Here is a 22,840-nt window from a genome sequence, read left to right as displayed (position 1 = left end):
TTCTTCAGCACTCCTGTCCAGGGTTTATTCATGTCAGGTCTCATTCTTCAGCACTCCTGTCCAGGGTTTATTCATGTCAGGTCTCATCCTTCAGCACTCCTGTCCAGGGTTTATTCATGTCATGTCTCATCCTTCAGCACTCCTGTCCAGGGTTTATTCATGTCAGGTCTCATCCTTCAGCACTCCTGTCCAGGGTTTATTCATGTCAGGTCTCATCCTTCAGCACTCCTGTCCAGGGTTTATTCATGTCATGTCTCATCCTTCAGCACTCCTGTCCAGGGTTTATTCATGTCAGGTCTCATTCTTCAGCACTCCTGTCCAGGGTTTATTCATGTCATGTCTCATCCTTCAGCACTCCTGTCCAGGGTTTATTCATGTCATGTCTCATCCTTCAGCACTCCTGTCCAGGGTTTATTCATGTCAGGTCTCATCCTTCAGCACTCCTGTCCAGGGTTTATTCATGTCAGGTCTCATCCTTCATCACTGCTGTCCAGGGTTTATTCATGTCAGGTCTCATCCTTCAGCACTCCTGTCCAGGGTTTATTCATGTCAGGTCTCATCCTTCAGCACTCCTGTCCAGGGTTTATTCATGTCAGGTCTCATCCTTCAGCACTGCTGTCCAGGGTTTATTCATGTCAGGTCTCATCCTTCAGCACTCCTGTCCAGGGTTTATTCATGTCAGGTCTCATCCTTCAGCACTCCTGTCCAGGGTTTATTCATGTCAGGTCTCATCCTTCAGCACTCCTGTCCAGGGTTTATTCATGTCAGGTCTCATCCTTCAGCACTGCTGTCCAGGGTTTATTCATGTCAGGTCTCATCCTTCAGCACTCCTGTCCAGGGTTTATTCATGTCAGGTCTCCTCCTTCAGCACTGCTGTCCAGGGTTTATTCATGTCATGTCTTATCCTTCAGCACTCCTGTCCAGGCCAGGTTTATTCATGTCATGGGAACAGCGAGTCATAGGCACATCAAGGCAGCCGGAGCTGATAATAGCATCAGGTGCTAGGCGGCTAGTTAGCACCGTGTTTAGTTCTGGTCAAGGCCTATTAAAGACTGCAGGACAATACAGTCACACAGCTGCAGCTGTTGTTGTTTGGCCAGTTTGAGCCCTGTGATGATGAGCCGCGGGCTGTTTGCATTCATGACGCAGCACACACACTTCAGCAGGCAGGCACAGACAGTGACAGGGCACCTAAAGGTTACAGCACACACACTTCAGCAGGCTGGCACAGACAGTGACAGGTCACCTAAAGGTTACAGCACACCACAGGTCTTGTGACTACAACAAATATTGTTTTGGACCAGCTGGGAAAATCTGTCCAGAAGAAGTGAGGGAAGAAGTATCCTTGAATAATGAACATTTACGCCCACACTGTGAAAAACAAGTAATTTAGTCTCATATTCAGCCTTCAAATCTTATTTTTCTTCAAACAAGAGAACAGTTCTGCCAATGGGGTGAGATTGGCAGACACCATTGGCAGATTACTTGTTTTCAGAAAATTATGATTTCAGGACTCAATAATAGACTAAATAGCTTGTTTTATGATGGAGATTTTTGCAGTGCAGTTGCTGCTACGGTGGCTGCACTGGGCCAATCCGAGTTGTGAATGTGCAACAACTGAATTTGGAGCAGGGTGCTGCTGAAAAAGAACATGCATGCTCAGCCAACCTTTTCTGGATTAATAAAGTTAAGAACACAAACTGGTAACATGTTATTATACACTGTATTAGTAAACAATGTAAGTGTTATAGATTTATTGTAGAGTTCAAAAGCCTTTTCAGTTCTTCTGATGTGTGTTGCAGGATCCGGCCCGTCTGGAGAGGTGGATTCCGGGTTTGTGACGGCGGCGCTGGGGAACACGTGGAGTCACAGTGTCAACACACGTCTTATTGTCCAGTATGTGGATGAACACCAGAGACAGGTGAGGGGATCCACCTGGACAAAGCACAAAGCATTTCAGCCAAGTACTGTAGATGATGCTCTTAACAAAGTGACCCTCCATGTGTGAGCAGGTAGAGATTTAGCTGCTTTGTGGGGATTGAACCTGTGACCTTTATGCTGCGGGCCGGTCTCTCTAATCATTTGGCTGTTTTATCATCTTGGTGTCACCCATGGCTGTCCATATGACCAATCTTACCACATTAGGTATTCATAATTCATCATATGGGTGCCCACAGGAATGAGACAATATATCAAAATTAATTATATCACAAATTCAAAAGTGTGACAATGCATATCGTGGGGCAAAAAAGAAGAAGAAAAAATAAAGATTTGTATCTGGGGAATAAACATAATTCTAACGTTGTTGTCATTGAACATTTCTTCATTACATTATATTGTGTTTGCATCGAATCATGAAGCCCATATTGCGTATGAAATCGGATTGTGAGATAAGCAGATCATCCCATCCCTATTTGATTCATTGTATTTCAAGTTTTTTCATCGATATATATATATATTTTCTTTAAAATGTTTGGATGACAGAAAAACAGAAGCACGTCTCTTGGCACCAGAGCTGCTTTTACACGTGTGCATTGCTCTTCTTTGATAAACACCAGATCTAAAGCTTAGTTTGCATGAGTGCATGTAGTATTTGGATGGGGTCAGTAATAAGGGAGAAGCAACTTTCCAACTCTGTTGACAAAACCGACCGCTGGAATATTCAATAAAACTGTTAGCTGACTTGGGTTTCTTAAGCCAAGGACAGAAATGTAGTATATTATTACAGTCATGCAGTCTAACGATGGGAAAAGAGCTGTTTCTTCATACGGCCTCTGTGAATCTGTGCAGAATTGGCCCACTAGGACTTCCACAGGCATGCAGTAAACCGCAGCAACATGATCTTGCTTATATTATCTATTGGTGAAATATTGTAGCCAGACCCTGTGTATCCCCCTCCTCTACCTCCCTGTCGTCTCCTCCTGCACGGCTCATTCCACAGCCACAGAGCAAAGCCCTCCCAGGCCCAGAGCAGAGACTCCAGATCCTCCCCAAAGGAAAGCAGCGCTCCACCACTGCTGCTCCGTTAGGAGTGCCGTGTGCACTCTCCTGTCCTGTCTGCTCCTGTCCCCTCCTGTCTGCTCCTGTCCTCTCCTGTCCTGTCTGCTCCTGTCCCCTCCTGTCCTCTCCTGTCCCCTCCTGTCCTCTCCTGTCCTTTACTGTCCCCTCCTGTCTGCTCCTGTCCTCTTCTGTCCCCTCCTGTCCTCTCCTGTCTGCTCATGTCCCCTCCTGTCCTCTCCTGTCCTCTCCTGTCCTCTCCTGTCTGCTCCTTGTCTTGTGCACAGGGTTTGCGAGGGTTGCTTTAAAAATATAATCCCATACAATTACTAATAATTACCTGTTAAAAATGTAATCAGTAATCTCCATCCCAGGTATCACAATATTAAAGTAATGTAACTTGATTACTTTACGTTACTTTTTAACGTAAATTACTTCAACACCAAATATGCAAATAAAGACAAGATAAAACGAGTGCGAATTCGCAATAGCTGCGGCCGTATATGCGAATTTCTGAAATGCAGGATGGTAGGGGCAGCCTGGCCTGCTCTGCCTCTGCCACCCTGCATTTTGAAATGTGTGTCCCCCACCATCTCCCTTTTAGCCAATTAGCATGAACACAAACACACGCACACACACACACACACACACACACACACACACACGCATGTACACACACACACACACACACACACACACACACACACACACACACACACACACTTGCCCTCCATCCAGGGTAGGAAAATAACTTTTTTTTAACAAGGGCTTCTTCTTTTTCTTTTCTGCCCTCTGGGTCATTTTGGATCATTTCCAGGGCAGTTTGATCAAATGTTGCACCTACAGTATGTTTCATGACAGACCAATCAATGACTCTTATCCAAGCATATTTTATTTCTAAAAGTTCATAAACAATCACAGTTTAAAATCCTCATTTCCTATCTCAACAACACTGCTGATTGTCTGGCATGTTATGTACTGTACTTGGCAAAAACCTTTCAAATAACATGGCCTATCTGACAAAAAACAAAAAGGATATATCAACAGTAGACTCTTTGACAGCTTTTTTAGGCCCTGTGCAGAGCAGGAGAGGGTCAGCAACTGTTTCTATCCACCTTATTTTTGAATGCCCCACTGTACAAATAATTGTGGGTACAAGTTCCGGTTTAACTTGACTTATTGTTGCAGCTTGCCATTTCCTTTGTTATACTCTGGCTGCAGACCCGAATTATAAACCGGAAATTGGAGTACGTTATAAAAGTTATAAATATAGTCACATTATAAACAACTAACCAACGCTGGGGGTCCGTATGGAAACAGTGTTACTCGAAATGGTTAAAAGTTAAATCAATTTGGTCATTTAGTGGCATTTTACTGCCATGTAACATAGCTAGCTAGCCGCTAACATTAGCCACAGTAGGCTGCGCACTGCGCTCTTAAAGGGATATTTATCGACGAGATTTCTGCCAAGCTGGACCTGATTAGTGATTTGCTCCGTTCGCCCAGACGGGTGTCAAGCTGTCAGCAACAAGGCTGGGAGGATCACACGGGAAGAAAAACGCATAGGCATCATGGCCGCTAGAAATAAGGTGGATATCATTTTGATCTGTAGCTAGTCGAGTCTCAGCTGGTGGTTTGCATTTTCAAAATGCTCCATCTTCTTAAGTTAATGTTAGCTAGTGAACTAGCTGAGCAGCTAGCTCATGCTGCCTGTGAGATAAATAACACTAGGAGGAGGAGGGGGCTTGTGAAGGTACAGATGCTTAGCTGTCCATTTTGGAGACTTATAGAGCTGCTGGTCGCAGCTAATACATATCAATATCAATGAGATTACTTTAAATCAGATGTTGAGTCCTTGGATGATGACACTGTTTTCACAGCTGGAAGACATATTGCACTGCACTGTGAGAGTGACGCCGTTCCCCTTTTCTGCTCTCAAAACTCAATGATGGCGTAATTTACACCCAGTGAAAAAGCAGATTTTTCACTAGCAGCCATGATGAATTGGCAACTGTAATGTGCGTTTCGAGACAAGTTGGAGGTCGGACAACTGATTCTCCGTGAAGTCGGGGTAGATGGATTTGCCCCGAGTTTACAAGTAAGAACTCTTGAGTTTGAGTGAGGTTCCAGTGTACTTCTGGTAGAACGCATCATTAGATTAGCTATGGTTTCACTCGAGACCAGACATATTTCACAAACTGCTGTGAGACTGGATTGGACCAGAGTGGTGGTGTGTGCCCATTGTTCTTTATTTTAAAATGTATTTTAAAATTGTAATCCTGCTAGTAATCCCATTTTTCTTTAACCAAATCTAACTGTCATCAAGCCTGCATGTGTGCAGTGTTGGGGAAACAAGTTTAAAACTGTAGTTTACCAAACTACTGCCTACATCACAATGAAAAGTAGTTCAACTACATCTTAACTCATCTAAAAAATGTAGCTTGTCAAACTAAAGGTGGTGATTGTCATTAAATGACAACCGTGGCCAATGAGCTGTGGCATTGTGCCATAATGTATGGTAAAAAAAACATGAGAATACAACAAATATGTAGTTTGTAATGAACTACCGAATGTACATGACCTAAAGTAGTTCACTACTGAAAAAGTTACTGAGATGTGAATGTATAGGTTAAACTAACACCCAACTGCTGTTTGCAAATTGTAGTTAAGCTAGTAATTGATTGACCTACATGTAGTTAACTACTCCCCAACACTGCTTGTGCGGTTGGTTCAGACCATTTATACGAGGGATCAGCGTGACATCACGACACCGTAAAACACCCGCAACCGCGGCAGTTAACTAGTATGAGGCGTTCCAAACAAACGTTAATATCTCAAAAACTATACAGTACATCACATCGCCTACATTTTGTCATTCTGGGTGAGAGCAGAAGTAGCTCAAGAGTTTGATCTATAATGTATGCATGTCGTGTTAAAGTTGTGTGAACTGTCACAGTTTTTAAAATGTAAACAGGGTCAGCCGGCTAGAGTCAGACGCTCAAGCTCAAGCTCCATAGGGTCCCATTGCCTTTTCCACCCAGTGACGCTGTTTGTTTACAAAAATGCTGATCGGTTGATCCCTCGTATAGGCAAGTTATGGTTTAGTAAAACTAAAAACGATATAAAAAAGTTTGTGATCCAAATGGTCCCCAAAATCTCCTTTCAGTGGCATGACAGCGCCAAGAAAGATGAAGAGAAACTAAACATACTGTATACTAACTTTGAGACATTTTAAATGGGAATTCAGTAATATATTACTTTTATCGACCTCGATTGGTAACCAAGAAAACATTGACACGTTTGACAGATTATGATAGCCTGTGATTGGTCTGACAGATTATGATAGCCTGTGATTGGTCTGACAGATTATGATAGCCTGTGATTGGTCTGACAGATTATGATAGCCTGTGATTGGTCTGACAGATTATGATAGCCTGTGATTGGGGGAAATAGTCACATTTTCACAATAGATTAGAGTGAGCTAAGTAATTGGAGCAGAAATCCAACAGCAGATTTTACTGTCCCAGTGAAATCGTACTTATTGCAAATCAAGATAATTATATATATGTAAAAAAAGGGAAAATCCCAAAACGATGCCCCAGAGTCAATGTGCAATGTTTCTGTAGCTTGAAGTGATTAGGAGGAAACATGATTGTCTTTACACATGGACACACGTCTCTGTCACAGTAATGACATGTTATTGTGGCTGCCGCGGTCTGAAACGGCGAGGAATGGTCTCTGCATGCCTGTGAAAATCAACTGAGACGGCATTATTCACACTGGCCTAATTCAGGGGGGTTAGACAAAATAACTTATTACCCACCACAGGTAATCTAATCTGCTGTGAAACAGCACTCAGCCTTTATTTTTAACTTTAATCAAGAAACAGCAGACATGTGTAACTGGTTAGCGCTAAGTGGGGATAAATGTTCCAATTGGAGCTGCACCTCCTGAAAGCAAACCTATTAACCGTGCTGGCCTTGTTTTTCTTCATCCGAGGTCCCCCTCCCCACTTAACACTGCCTCCCTCTGGACTGCCCCCTCCCCACTTAACACTGCCTCCCTCTGGACTGCCCCCTCCCCACTTAACACTGCCTCCCTCTGGACTGCCCCCTCCCCACTTAACACTGCCTCCCTCTGGACTGCCTCCTCCCCACTTGGCTTCATTGCAGCTACAGAATACACTGGGCCTGTCACCTTCTTCAGAACTTCAAACATTATGTTTGCTTGCCATCATCTTTTTTCTTTACTTTTCTTTTCAATCTTTTTTTAACCCCCTTCCCCCCATTTTCTCCCCAACTGTACTTGGCCTATTCCCCCTGTCCCAGTCGTTGCTCCACCCCCTCTGCCGATCTGGGAAGAGTTGTAGACTAGCACCATGCTTCCTCTGATAGATATGCAGTCACCAGCTGCTGCTTTTCACCTGACAGCGAGGACTTTTACCGACAAAACGTGGCGCATGGGAGGATCACACTATTCCCCCCAGTTCTCCTCCCCTCCGAGCAGGTGTCCCGACCGATCAGAGGTGGCAGCGCTAGTGCAGCAACCATGACACATACCCTTAATCCCCACCCACGGACACAGCCAATTGTTCCTGTATATGTATGCCAGACCAAGCCGGAGGTAACACGGGGCACGAACCTGCGACCCTCGTCTTATGTAGGCAGGGAATCTACCCGGTGCACTACGCCCTGCATGCCATCATCTGTAACCTAATCTGTACTGGGAGAGCATCACAGCAAACCACTTGCTCTAATCCAACATGAAGATGTGACTCCATGGAGGAAACCACCTGGACTATCTATGGTGTCGTTAGAAAGAAAACTCCCATAACATTAAAACGATGCATGTTGGAACAATGGCCCCTCTTCAAAAGTTGAAATAGCAAACCATATGATAATGATTATCACCAACATCATCACTATCAACAACATGAAACTTTTCATTATGTAAATAGTCGTCCGAATTACCGCTCCACTATTCCATCACTGTCTGCCAATTATCCTTCATTTGAAAGGATGATTGCAGGTCTCCGTCACTGACAGTGTGTACAGATGTGAAGACGGCGTGCAGCCAAACCTCATTGAGATCCACCAGAGTGCAAAAGGAGGGACCAGCCACTCTGTCAGTCTAAAGCAGGAACAAGAGTAATCCAAGTCAATCTGACTTAATTTGCTTTGACTCTGATATAGTTACAGCCTAATGTCATGAATGGCCAGCTTTCCAAAAACACTGAATCACCTGACTGATGCCCTCATTATCTCTGCACCGTTTATAGCAATTTATGCAGAGATTCCAGACATCCTGTTTTTTTGCCTCAATTACTTCCTGGTCATAGACCTGTGTCGGTGTCAGCTGCCAGCAAAACTCTTGGCTGCTTCTGACAGTCCAGGGGGGTTTGGAGGAGTGCAGCATCCCAGAAACGCATTATAAAACATCTTGGCTCAAGAAAGAACAAACAACAAAATCAAGTTGACAAAGCCACAACCGCATCGGATAGCAGAGACTTAATGACGGCAAAACTCTGCAAGGAAGAAAACAGTTGAACAAAAACAAAATGCAGAGATGACAATTAAGGGCAATGAAATCTGGGGCAAGGCTGATGTAAAGAGAATGATACGGGAACGTTGGCCCATTCAAGTGGTTTGACGCAAATACATGGCTTCCCAGGGGCCGCTGTGGTAACCTTACACCCCGTTGTGTGGCTCTTTCCATGGGCAATACACGCTAAAGACTAGGGGTTCATGAGTGGATCTTTACTAGGAATTCATTGTTTTGATGGTTCATATGTATCCCACAATTCTTTGCACTCAGTTAGCCAGCAAATGTACTGACAAGTAGTTTCTTTCACTACTGAGGAGGTTCAACACATTTACAGTAGTGTATTTCTCATCTGTTAGCATTTCAATCATGAGAGACTAGTACGAAGGTTCAATAATCTTTAATGAAACAAATAGACAAATTAGGTTTGGCGTATGACATGATGACGCTCCTCCTGAGATGAGAGAGGAGGGTGTCAGCGATGTGTAGGATACAGAATCGCCCATAGGGAATTCTTCAGGAGTCATGACGTTGGTGGTGGTCAGGGGAGGAGGTGGGGTGAAAACAACTGCTTCAGCAATGAAGATCACAGCAACTAAGGGTGACAGCACATACTGTAGGAGAGTAAGAACATAGTAAAACACAGGGCCTCTAATATGCTGAACTGCTTAGGTGATTGGCTCAACGGAAAAACGAGGGAAATTAATGGCTTGAGCTGATAGGGTATTGCCAGAGAGGGAAGCGTGGGTGACTGTGAATGGATGTGGAGAGAGGCATGGAAGAAAGGGGCGTGCATAGCAATGAATGGGGTGATATAACCTGAAACTGGGTGTTGGCTGCAGGTAGTCTTCATGACTGAAATTAGTCTAAGACGTCACTAATTCTCAATGTGGATCTCCTGTATCAGAGCACGCCACTTGTGCCATGAATTTGTTTCCATTCAAAAACATCCACGATGCTGCTTGGCCCTTGATTGGTTACTGCTTCTGTACTCTGACATCTAGAGTTCTCCTAAGATCCGAGTACTCTGAAAACTGGTTTCATCTAGAGATCTAAGATCTTCTCCTAAGATCCAAGTGAATTTGCCAAATCACATTTGGTCTGAACGCAGCATTAGAATTGCAATCTGAAGAACCGTAAAAAGGTTCCTGCAAGCCCCGTTACTTTTTAGAGTGCACCGCCCTTGTGTTTTCACTTGACAGTGGCCGAGTTTGACACTGCGTGACAATGGCCGTGATACTTGAGCGCACTCTCAGTCTGAGAGCTGCAGAGAGTCTCTTCAGATGAAGTGGGGTGTAAAGATGACTCTTTCAGTGTCGCAGTGGTGCAGAACCTTTCACTCAATGAACTGAGAAAGAGTCACTGGGTTCATCCTGTATCGAAGATGTGACCGATAAGCAACCTTCATACCTCCTGTCTCACACTCCATCTCTCAATCTCTTCCCCTCTCTCTGACTCATTCTCTCTCATTGCCTTTCTGTCTCTATAGTCTCTCTCTTACCTTCTCTCTCATTTCCTGTTTCATTGTCTTGTCCCCCTCTCACTGTTTTTCAGATATTGATAGCCAAGTCACCAGTGGCTCCATGTGCAGTGCTGAACTATACCATTCAGAAGCAGGGCATCTGCTTAAATGGTGAGTGGAACCTTTCAACATCTGTCTGTCTCTGAGGCTTGTAACCCAGGAGACGGCATATACTCAGTCGCTACCATGCAACTGAATGTGTGTTGGGCATTTAGTTAAGCATACTGGATAACAGCATCAGCCGGCCAAGAGTTTAAGATGATTCATTCATATAGTGCTTTAAAAACTAAGCAAGTTTGTACCAAAGTGCTTTAGAAAACAACATGTATAAATAATACTTGTAGAATGTAGGAAGGTACTTTACAGAGATACAGAAATGTACACACATTAACACATGCATACATACATACAGTACATATACATACTACATACAAACAACTATAACACAGATGATCAGATATAAAAACACACACAATCAATAGAAGGCACATGTACAAGCATAAAAACCAATATATTAAAATAGTTTTAAAAATAGATTTTAAGAGGAGACTAAAAAAACAACAGTGACAGATTGGGCCAACCTGATAAAACTCAAGTGAAAGTATCAGCATTTCATTGTTAGTGTGTCATTTTGAGGCCATATGGCTGGTAGTAAGGAGAATAAACTGTATTTGCATAGCAGTTTTGTGAAATGATTTAACAGTCAATTAAAAACAAACGTCATACAAACAACAAGACACCAACAATTTAAAATAAGAGAATAGAGGGTAAAGACAATTTGGTATAAAATGTCACATGAAAGTAAATCTATAAATGTATTTTAAGAAGGGATTTAAAATTGGATACTAGTTCTAATAGGCTAAGCTCTTCAGGCAGGGCGACTATCACTGGATGATAGTCGCATGTCATCTGATTCTCTGCTATGCTATTTCCATAAGCTGACCGGCCAGAAACAGTAATCACGACGTACCTCCGCAAGGAATCGCCGCATTGCTAACGCGGAAAAACACACCACTTTTCTCAACAACGAAGCAACAGATTGCAAAACGGATTTCACCATTGAAATCAACGTGACTCGTACTTGCAAGCCAGCTAGTGTTTCAGTCACTGATAGGTGGTTTTGAGCCGGACATAGCTTAATACAGCAGGCACTATGTTACAGCAGTACGAGCATAGCTAACAGCTAGCTAGCTAGTTAACATGCTAGCTCGTCTAAATTGTCATACATTTAACTATAGTTCCACTAATAGTCATACATAATCATCCCATTTTAGCAACTCATTTACATTTCTGAAAATTAAGTAATCAACATTGCCACGACACGACTCAGAAAATTATGAAATATCTTAAAAATGACAAAATACACTGGAGGGTGGTTTTAAGCTTAAACCAAAGGTCACTCCCCATGCTCACTGCCATGGCTGACCTGCCAATTAAAATAAGTTGTACAACATGGTCAACTTGCCTAATGCGCTTAGTGCAGTGGGAGAAAACAACCTGCCGTGCGGCGTTTTGTTCTTAGCGCTCTGTTCTTCAGGCCGCATGAATCTTCATAATGCTGACCTGCCAACCAAATGAGCGTTTAGATCTTTGATTGTATTTCTTGGTTGACCTCCTCTTTACCTGAGCTACATCGTGGTCAACCCCGCCTAATGTGCTCGGCCTAATGAGAGGTTTATCAACCCCGCCTAATGTGCTCGGCCTAATGAGAGGTTTACACTCTTGTCAGAAGTTTTATTGTCACTGCGCCATTTTGAGGCCACATGACCCTCCACGCACTCATTAGGCCGACCCTCCACGCACTCATTAGGCTGACCTTCCAAGTAAATGAGCATCTTTTTTTGATTGTACATTTTGGTTGACCTCTTTCTCAACCAACGTCCACCCTGCCTACTTCTGTCAGACATAATTCAGACTATCAGCATTTTACATGGCTTCAAAATGACTAATAATAATGACTCTCCATACTCAGAGAACCATGGCTGACTTGCCAAACAGCCAAGGAAAATGTCAGAATAATAAACTGGGCAGCTCCCAGGTAGAGCTCAACAATTAATAAATCGCAATCTGAACTTGTGTCAGGTCCAACCAGCAGAGGAAGTAGAGCAGATCTTGAAGCTGCGCCGACTCGCCTGGCTGTTATTCGAACTACACATTGTACATACTCATTTTTGTATGCCCGCATCCACAGAGAATCAGATCAACAGCTGTAACGAGCCTTAATTTAAAAGCCACACCAGCTGGCAGATAAACGGGGGAGCAGGAAACATGTGAGGAAGTGAGGTTTCATACCCAATTTCAATCAGAAGGCCACCATATTTGCATAACCTGATCAGCCCGTGACGTCAGTCAAGTTTAAGTATGACATCAGTTATGACGTCAGTTCATCGTAGTACATATAGTGAGGGTCTGGGAACAAGTCGCTTGGGGAAACCGTTTCAAAGGACAGGCACTTTAAAAAAAATACCTGGCAGGTGATTGGATGAATCATCTGTCTATCACAGGCTTGCTCTCGCTGCCGTCACACCAAAGCCCGCCCGTAGCTGTCTGATTGGTGCGAACCACTCGTGATTCGGATTTGAACCAATTGATTGGAGCGTGGCAAGGTGGATTCGTTGTGTGATCGTGATCTCATGATCTCACGCGAATCCATCTGCCTCGCACGGTTAACGAATCGTGACATTCTGTCAAATAATCACTATTGGATTTTGTTGTTGTTGTTGTTGTTGTTGTTGTTGTTGTTGTTGTTGTTGTTGTTGTTGTTGTCGTCAATATCTTTCCTCCCTGCACCCAGGGTGTGTGTGTGCATTACAGTAACTGTATGGATGTGAAGCAGGGTGTCTCTGAAAAAGAACACATGTGCTTAGCCAACTTCATCCAATTGAGCACGGGTTAAAACGGGTCGATTGTGCGCATCGCTCGACCTCTTCTTCACCTAATGTACCATGGCACGGACCTGCGTAATGCGCTCAGCCCATGAGCTAACACAGTCTCACAGGCACTGTTTTATTATCACTGCACCGTTTCGAGGCCACATGGATCTCCATATGGAAACATCACCTTGGAGCTCTCTCACGGAAAAGGCAAGGCTGCCTGAATATTCCCCAACATCCAGTCGACTGGAGACAGAGAGCGAGTGAAAGAGGAGCCTCCCACCTGCCTCCATCTGTGCCGCTGTGACCGCTGCATAATCACGTCCCCACACAGCCGAGACGTGCCTCGAAAAAGCTGCTCGCAATAAACCCAGGGCTGTTTCCACTCCACCACCAAGCCCAAAATCCAATTGGAACACGGTAAACACGAATCAAAGCTCAATAATGCGTGTGCGTGTTTGTGTGTACGGTGACGTTTTGGACGTTGTGTAAGCCGGGAAATGGATGCTTAATGGGGTCGTCCGAGTCGTTCCAGCGGTTCTGCTGCGCTTCTCGGCGTTGAACCTGTTGATCTTGAACACTCCGCCGGGCTCTGTGTCTCTGTTCATTAGAGCGAGCTCTGCCCTCTGACCTCCCTGCTGTCCCCGAGGCCCCAAATAACTGTTTTATGACACAGGCAAAAATGCACGCTTTAAAAACAGCTGTTAAGTTGTTGTTCGGTATCACTGCTTACAAGGTGACGTCAAGTTAAACTGGGATCGGGACCGCGAAGGTTTCTGCTTCAAATCCCCAGACCAGCGAGGGAAAAACCTGGCTTCAGGTTAGAAGATAATTAAAAGTCTTATGGTTGACAAAATCAGAACACGTTTTCCGTCATTCCATGCTATTTTCCTCACCAAGCCGGAGGTAACACAGGGGCTCGAACCTGCGACCCTCGTGTTGGTTGGCAGGGAATCTACCGCTACACTACCCGGACGCCCACCAAACCAGTCCGATTGTGTAACAGTGTTACAAGTTCACTCACAGTGCAAGCTTCCCATCAGTCCACATCACCTTGATGGATACAGATGACTGACACACCGTGAGCCACTTACAATCTTCAAATAAACACAGCGATCATTTGATGAATCACTTTTTGGAAACGGGGATTTCATCGGAATGAGAAGCCCTTGTGCAGCCTTTTCGGTTCCCACCTACGACTTGTGCTTGTTTGTTGCCAAATGCTGATAACGACGAGGGATTTTGCAACACACGATGGAACGATAACCCCAAATGTTCCCAACATAGTATTCAAACCCACAGCGGTCAAGAAGAACCAGGTTTGGAAACCAGTTTCCCTCCGTCACACTTGATTAACAGATTTGAATTATGAAAAGAAACATGCTGTTCCATTTCAGCTGTCCAGAAACCTGTCACATTTTCTAGGCTCTTTTGGGTATTTTTTTGTAATGGTTACACAAGCAGAGGGGAGAGTATGCATTAAGAAATAGAGTAACTACACTGCGAAAAATTGCATCCTAACACATTAATTAGCCTCATATCCAATTCCCTATAGTCCTACTAACTATCCTACTATAGAATGAGGAAAACTCTGCCCCTCCGTCATAAACCATTTCTCTCCCCAACGAGTTGGCCATTCAATCTGAAACTGCACATGGACATTGAGCATTGGCAAAGGCAGGGAATGACGAAGGTGATTTTTCCATTTTCCCAACTTTTATTTTAGGCACGTCTGCGTGGTGTGTTGCGGTGCAGATGGACCAGTTTAATTTCAAAATCTGTATCACTAGAAAATCAAGGAAATGACAATAATCCTTGAACCAAGTTTATTTGCTTTGGAAACGAGTGAAATTATCTCACCCCCCAACTGCACTTTCTTTCACTTGGTTAAAGAAAGTATGATTTTAAGTCAAATGACTTGACAAGATGGATTTCTTTTCCTTATTCTTTTTTTGCGGGTGCAGCCCGTCCAAAGCCGTGACAACTGTTCTGAAAGTTAAACGTGACACCCTGATCCAGAAGAGGCTTGGCTCTCTTCCTGGTGTCTCATTAAATGATGTCATGACCATCCCCGTCCAGCGCACATCGCTTCCATTAGGGGACCCGCCGCTGTCCCTCGGCATTGCGTAACTTCCCGCTCTTGGTCTTTGTCAGGCGAGCGTTCGTGACCGGGGCTTTTTTGGAACGCCGCTGCCAGAGAGCCACAGAGCAGCACACAGATGCAGAACATCTACATCTCACGTTGGAGGCATTTAGCCGGGCCGTCGTAGCCAGAGGAACTTAGCAGTACAGCAGCACGAAGAACTTCATTTCCTCCATCGCCAACATTACAAATAGCCCGTACATTTCCCTGACAACACAAGAAACAAAAACATTGCTTTGATGACTTTAGGATGATCAAGTATGATGGGGAAGAGTTTGGGAAGAAAACACGGGTTAAAAAGATTTATGGATGATGCTAAAACGAAGGTTAAACTAGAGACCATCTTGCGATTGGCTCACACCAGCCATGACACTCGCGGCTTAAAACGAATGGGGTCCAGGGGCGTAAAGTGTGTGTGTGTGTGCGTGTGTGGGGGGGGGGTTTATTCGGACCACACTCATCTTCAAACTCCGCCTTCATTTTTATGTGACTGCATCCCTGGCACAGTTTTGGCGCTATCGCGTCCGCAAAATCTGTCCACAGGCAGCCATATAAACACCTGGCAAAGTACTCGAAACTGCTTCTGTGGTACTTCCTGCTACAACAGGTGTCTCCAGGACCACACTTTGCCTTGATGACAGACTCACAAGGTGAAAGCGATCGTAGCTTTACACCTGAACTCAGTCTAAAGAGCAGGTGTTTCTAAAGCCTCACGCTCACTCTCTGTCTACAGTATGTGATGGAAGTTCATTGCATCGTGGATGATGCATCACGCAGTGTGTTCTGTGTTGTGAAGCATTGAATGCATTGGATCTTATTATACTTATATGATATGATATGATATGATATGATATGATATGATACAGCATGAAAATGAACTATAAATAAGACTGGAACAAATGTGTTATGTTCAGATACCCTCCATTTTCTCTGTTCTTAATTATATTTCCATTCTGTATCCTGTTATTTTCTGCTGCTTCAACAGCAGAAACGTTTCCTGCATCCATGGACAACACTGCGGTGTTTAGTCTCATTTCGATCTGGCTCGGTGTGATGTTTTCATACTGAAGAGACTTGTCATCAGTGAGTCAGAGCTGCAATGAAGATTTCCGCGATAATGTTCTATTCAATAGTTCTGTCTCAACACATTTCAGCCATGTGTGCAGAAGTCTGGCTGGCGCACTAATAAAGGGAACGGCAGACTACCAAATCTATCTGGGTAGATATTTTCTTTACTACAGTTGAACAATTGATTTGATATAATCTATGAAAAAAGTGCTATGAAATAATCCAAATTGCTACGAATAATGGTCTTGTTGTATACAGTATGTGGTACTGAAGATCATAATCAGCTTTCTCTGCGAGTTTAAAAGTTGGCAGAGAGGAGCTGAAGTAGGTCGGCCTTCACCAAGCCTGGCGCGTAGTACCGCCACATACTTTGTACGGTTTGTCTTGGCATAATTGAATGAAATATGGGTGGAGTTTCAGATGGAGAGTGCAAAAAGTTTAGACAATCACAACAAAGTGTCTGAAAGTAGATTTAGCTTTGCTGTGCGGCTCACAGCTTCCTGTAGTCGAATGTATGCAACAAATGCCAGCCAACGGGTACGTCAGGGCAGGTCAAAACAAATTTGCTAATTATTTTTAAATGGCCGTATAAAATCCTTTGGCCCAGATATAGGATCTGTCGTGCTTATGCTTTCAGCGAGTTTTGAGCTTGGCAAGAGGGGGAGCCGAGGTATTAGTAGGAGCTAAGTTTGTGTGGGATCTGCTAACCGACCGAGGCCTGTCACTGATGTGACAGGGCCTCCTCCTCTCTTAAGGAGGAGGAAACCAGACTGTGCCAGGTGCCAGAGAGAGAGAGAGAGGGGGAGAGAGAGAGAGAGGGGGAGAGAGAGAGAGAGAGGGGAGAGAGAGAGAGAGAGAGAGAGAGAGAGAGAGAGAGAGAGAGAGAGAGAGAGAGAGAGAGAGAGAGAGAGCACCTTAGCAAGATCCTGCATGCCTGGGAATTCACTTATTGTTATTGCCTTCAGGATTATTTATGGGCCCGCCTGGAGTGGCCAAGCTGGCAGAACGCGCGCGAGGAAAAAGTGCTGTCACTGCACAACTGTCTCACTGTATAAGGCTACGGGCGCTATCTGAGTTCCTACTGTACTGTGTTCCATGTGTTAACCAGCGCCGCGGAGAGCTGCCACAGATGGGACATGGGAAGCACGGAATCCCTGCTGTCTTTCAGAGAAGATGACGGGAGAGTTTCCCAGGATGTTTAGATCATTTATTTCCTTGTTTTCATCTTGCGTTGCATGAATGTCACTCATAGCAGGGGCCAATTCAGTGACTGTGCTGTAATGGTGTCGAGAAGATGACCCATAGACTGTAGAGATGACCACACACCCAGACACATTTAGCTTTGGAGGTCAAATAAAGTTGATAGTTTATGTGAAAAATTCATTTTTTTTTTTACATTAAAAATTTAATTAAATAAATAGGAAGATAGGCCGTATTGGTCTGTGTGTGTGTGACCCTTTGGGTACATCTCTAAACTTTTGCCTGAAAATGACTTTTTAATGATGTTGGGCATTTTGGGATGTACTGTATACCATTTGCTGTGCGCGTGTGCGGCCAGCGATGTGCTGGTTGTGGCTATCGGCGGGAGCAGAGTCATCGTAACCACAACAATGGCGGAAAACGCTCAGAAAGGAAAGATCGGTGAAGCTAAACGTGCATCAGACAAGACCCATTCAGAAACACAGTGAACATAGAGAGGCAAAGTGACCGCCTACTTCCTGCTTCAGCACTGTACCAGAGATTTTCATCCGCCATTTATTTTCCCATACACATTTCGTAAAATGCGTATAAAAATAGTTTTACTGGTTCAAACCAAACGGTACAGATATTTTTAGAAACAGGAGAGATCGCATAACATTTCACTGGGACAAAAACGTTAAAAAAAAAAGCGGGTTTAAAGAAAAAAAAATCTTATGTTTTTTTGGGGGGGGGGTCCGAGTGAAATGTTCTATGGTCTCTCCCGATTATAGCGTTAGCTGAACCGTTTGGTTCGACAAAGTAAAACTATTTTAGAAGCATTTTACGAAATGTCTACAGGAAAATAAATGGCGGATGAAATCTCTGGTACAGTGCTGAAGCAGGAAGTGACCGTTACACTTTGCCTCTCTATTGGATTTTTGCAATTGCAGATTGGCTGCGTTCCCCGTTTTCAACGTCTGTACGGATGCTGGTTACCTTGACTTCATCCTCAGGCTAGATGTGGTTTCAAAGCAGGCAGCTCATCAATGTGTTGCGGATTGAATTGAGGGCAACGGGGGGAGGAATTGTTCCGGAGTATTTGTGTATGGCCGTGTTTTTGCGTGTATGCATGTATCCAACTACTTGTTCTTGCATAAGACCTTCTCATGTCCACGTCGTGGCACATGGAGAAACACATGTGTTCTCCTTCATGCCCTGAGGTGGGGATCAGATCAGAACCACCTCATAGTCCCTGATCCTGCTCACCTCGCTTCCATTCAGGCCGGTGAGACCCGACCTCTGTCTCTCTCTCCTCTGCTTCCCATCGCTGTTGTCTTGTAATCTTATCACAGCAAAACAGCATGTCAGACTATTGTCGTCAGCTCAGTTGACACGGCGAAAGAGAGGAGTCCCCGGTGTATTCACCCTGATGTGTTATTTAATGTGCGTGTTGCCGTTGGCTGGTGGACGGCTGGAACATGTGCAGCCAGGTAACCAGAGAGCCCTCTGTGGATTGACTGTACGGGTCGACTAAGCAGAGGACTGGGCGTCCGGGTAGGACGTACAGCGCTAGATTCCCTGCCTTCCGACACGAGGGTCGCAGGTTCGAGCCCCCGTGTTATCAGCGGCTTGGTCGGGCGTCCATACAGGCACAATTGGCCGTGTCTGCGGGTGGGAAGCCGGATTAAAGCGGAAAACATGCTACAACGTCAAAGCCCCATACGCAGCTGGCGTGCAGCTCTCCGAAAATTTGACTCGACGTAGCTGACATGAACAGCACAAGTATAAGTAGAGGGGGAGATAACAGGAGAGAGTGAAAGCTATTACCAACTAAATGCACTACATTCTCTCCTTGGGCTAACCTCTAGGCAGTGAAATCCTAGTGAAATCACACAATTTACTCATTTTGAGAGGGTCAGAAACGATCATAGTGGAGCGACCAGGACTCATACGCCACTGACTTCCCTCTCGCAGACACGGCCAAGTGTGTCTGTAGGAACCCCTGACAAAGCCGGAAGTACCGCTACTGAGAATTGAACCCGGGTCTCCGTGGTGCTTAGAAGTCTGTTTTTTCCTCTCCATTTCCCACAGTAGCTGATTATACACAGTAGAGTAGAGTTGAACACTGTGAAAAGTAGGTCAGTAAAATTATTCCCTGAACATTATTTTAGTTACCAGTCCATAGCAGGTACATCAAATTGCTATTTCAGATACTTGCATTTATGTACATTATAGAACTTGCAATTCAATTCCTAGTCAAGATTTTGCCTGTAAAACACAGCAAAGTTAGCCTTTTTCAGGGCAGCATGGTACAGGGATAGATGCTTTTGTACACATACAATACTGTATCACCAACCTGTATCTATAGCCCCGCCCCCTCACAATTGGCTTCTCTGTTAGTGCTCGCTATCTTTTTGAACTGCTGTCACACCCTCAGACAAAAAGGCCAGCCGCCTTTTACAATCATCCAAACACTTGAATTTTATTGTTATATTGCCCATGATGCACCTGGTTTAGGGCCTGTGCCTGCTCAGAAGGATGGAAGGGGGCGCCGAGCGAAGCACAAAGGGCTGTGAACCTGTGTGTCGCACTCTGATGTCTTTACCCGACACCGCTCTGTCATTATGATCAGTCTAGAGAAAGGCATATTTATTTATACTGCAGGGGTTCCCAAACTTAAGGATGCCGCCGCCCACTTTGAAATCTGACAATCTTCCAGGGGCCCACCCAACCCTTTAATCACAACTCTGATCAACACACGAGACTAAGATGATGTATTTCCCTATATGTTTTTTTTTAATATTATATATTTTTTATTTCATTAACAGAGCATGTGAACTTGGGCATTAGGGGAAATTATTAATCCATCCACATACAAAAACATTTAGTCAAAATACCCAAAAGCACATTGCCAACATTTTCTCCACACTTAATTTGCATAACACATTTGTTGAGACAAAATGTGATGAGCAACAACAGAAGAAATCAATCCACAAGTTATTAGGCTTTGAAAAATGCTATCATATCTATAAAGGGGAGACTTGTGGTACCCATTGAACCAATTTTCATTCAGATAAATTGAGCTGAGAGGTCAAGGAACCCCTTTGAAATTGTTTTCCCTCGCCTAAAGTTGACCTATGTTTGGAGAATTATTTAGCCCCCTTGCCGACAAGCTAGCATATTCTGCTTGGTACCAATGGATGCCTTAGGTCTTCTAGTTTCTTCTGATAACAGGATCTCCACTGTAGCTTTAGAAATGACCCTGCAGCCATCTGATTACCCGTGAAAATCGGGAGTGTTGGCAGACCACTCGCGGCCCACCTGCAGTACCTCCGCAGCCCACTGTTTGGGAATCACTGCTATACTGAATCTATTATATGGTTACTGTGGCTTTGACCCCTACACCCATTAGTATTGGTTGCTTGTCTTGTTGGCAATCTAGGCTTATTCTACTGTTGCAATCATTTTAAGTTGCCCTGGAGAAGAGTGTCCACTAAATGCCTTATATGTAAATAACGTTACCTGACAAGAAGAACAGAAGCTTTTTGGATGGCAGTTCTATAATTAACCTTATTTATGAAGTGGTCTTCAAAAAAGGTTATGAAGTCCTTTGCATGCATTGGACAGTAGTTCAACATAAAAACAAGAAAAAAGCAGTAAGAAGCATTTGAGAGAAAACTCTAAAAGCTGAAACAATGAAATATATGACATTTTAATGCATTATATTACATGACAAAGACATTACATCATTTAGCAGACACTTTTATCCAAAGCAATAATGCATAAGTAGACTCAGCAGATCTACAAACGGAAGAGCATCCTTGAATATGATATAATTTTTATTTTTTATTTTTTTGAGTAAGTACACATTGAAACAGCCTTCTGCCTCATGAGACCTCCCACACTTGATAAAACTGCTTTGTGTCAGTGTGTACTGTACTTGTACTCAAAGCATTTTGGCGTCACATTCAAATCATAATAATACATTTTATTTGGAGGCGCCAAAAGGTCACTGTACAGTACGTACAGTGCATGAAAGAACATAACATTCAAGGACCCTCGTCTTTGCCTAAGTGTGTTTTCAAAACCGAAATTCACCGAAACAGAAGATACTTTGATGATAAGATTGTCGCTGCCCTGATCTACTTGGACAAGTCAAAACCATGTGCCCTGATGGAGAACAAGGTCTGGAATCTGGTTATTTCCAGGACTTGAAACGTGTACCAAAAAAAATCTAAAATGTTGTTTTGGGGTATTCACTCCCAACACACGCATGACTAAAACTGTTATATATCTGTAGACCAGCTGTAATTTATTGTTAAAGTTGTTATTGTTAAAGTATTGTGTTTTTTATTGTCATATTACCCGGCCACTATCAGCATAGATCGTATTAAACGTGTACAATCTTTAAATCCATTCATGAAAATGTGTGGGAATGGTGTATGCCGGAATTTTGAAAACAGCTAATATTTAGGAACTCTGCGAGGACAGGAGGCCAGCTTGTGACGGTTGATCAGTGATCCTGACGTTCCTACCCAAGGATTGTTTGTGAGATACAGGCTCACACGGCAGCTCAAACTGTCCCAATTCACGCTTTTTGCCTCGTTTGTGACATAGGCCTGATGTTTTCTAATCAGTATGAGCAGAGCAAAAAGGAAAAAAAAGCCACCTGTCTACCAGATGCTCAAATCAAAACTTTGCCATGACAGTAAGTCAATCTTATGTCCTTCACTTCAGACAGTAGTTATCACTTTGGCCCGGCGCCACGGTAACTTAGCTGATTCAGCGTTAGCATGGTAAATGGCCTGCATTTATATAGCGCTTTTATCCAAAGCGCTTTACAATCAGTAGGTACATTCACCCATTCATACACCGACGGCGGCAGGCTACCACGCAGGGTGCTGGCACACCATCAGGAGCAATTTGGGGTTCAGTATCTTGCCCAAGGACACTTCAACATGCAGAGTGGAGGAGGTGGGAATCGAACCACGACCTCTTTTATCCAAAGCGATTAGTGGACAACCCGCTCGCTCTACCTCCTGAGCTACAGCCGCCCCATGGAGGACAACAAGACACAACAGAGAGAAAACAATGTTGACTTTATTGGTATTTGAGAGACGCCTCAATTCAGTCCAAACTCGCTCGAAGGGAGATACTATAACCGAAATGTGTTTGATACAAGCGGGAGAAGCGCGGATGCAAAAAGGAATATGACGTATTTTGTTGTTGTTGTTCTTTTCAGCATCACTGTCAGTTCATACTGGTATGGGATATGGGTCACATTCTAGAATAAACAGTCATCAAAAAAAAAAGAAAACGAAAAATGAGCAAAATTGAGCATGCCAGCCTGCGGTGAGAACAGAGTCATAGTTTCATCTTACCTTCTTCAAACCCCAACCCCCCCAACCCCCTGTCCTCATCCTCCTCAGTTTCCCTCCTTTTGCTCCTTGCGGTGGAGGTTTGTTCTGGTTTTCATTAAATTTGCCAGGCAACTGCCGAAGACATGCCAAGCCCTCT

General features: G+C 44.0%; 1 protein-coding gene across 2 annotated transcripts in view; it reads left to right on the top strand.

Moving 5' to 3' along the window:
- rad51b (RAD51 paralog B) overlaps positions 1 to 22,840 on the top strand; it is an 89,487-nt gene that overhangs the window by 35,148 nt on the left and 31,499 nt on the right. For both annotated transcript variants that reach the window (XR_014553053.1, XM_083643652.1), the window contains exons 8-9: positions 1,803 to 1,921; positions 10,093 to 10,171. Coding sequence is in view for 1 of the 2 variants with exons in the window: in XM_083643652.1 (XP_083499778.1) it covers positions 1,803 to 1,921; positions 10,093 to 10,171 (198 nt within the window). In the remaining variant the exon portion in view is untranslated. The remainder of the gene's footprint in view (positions 1 to 1,802; positions 1,922 to 10,092; positions 10,172 to 22,840) is intronic.

Source organism: Poromitra crassiceps (assembly GCF_964638095.1).
Source record: "Poromitra crassiceps genome assembly, chromosome: 9".
NCBI classification, from domain to species: Eukaryota; Metazoa; Chordata; class Actinopteri; order Beryciformes; family Melamphaidae; genus Poromitra; species Poromitra crassiceps.
The sequence above is the reverse complement of the archived record's forward strand: the minus strand, read 5'-3'. Positions and strand labels throughout refer to the sequence as shown.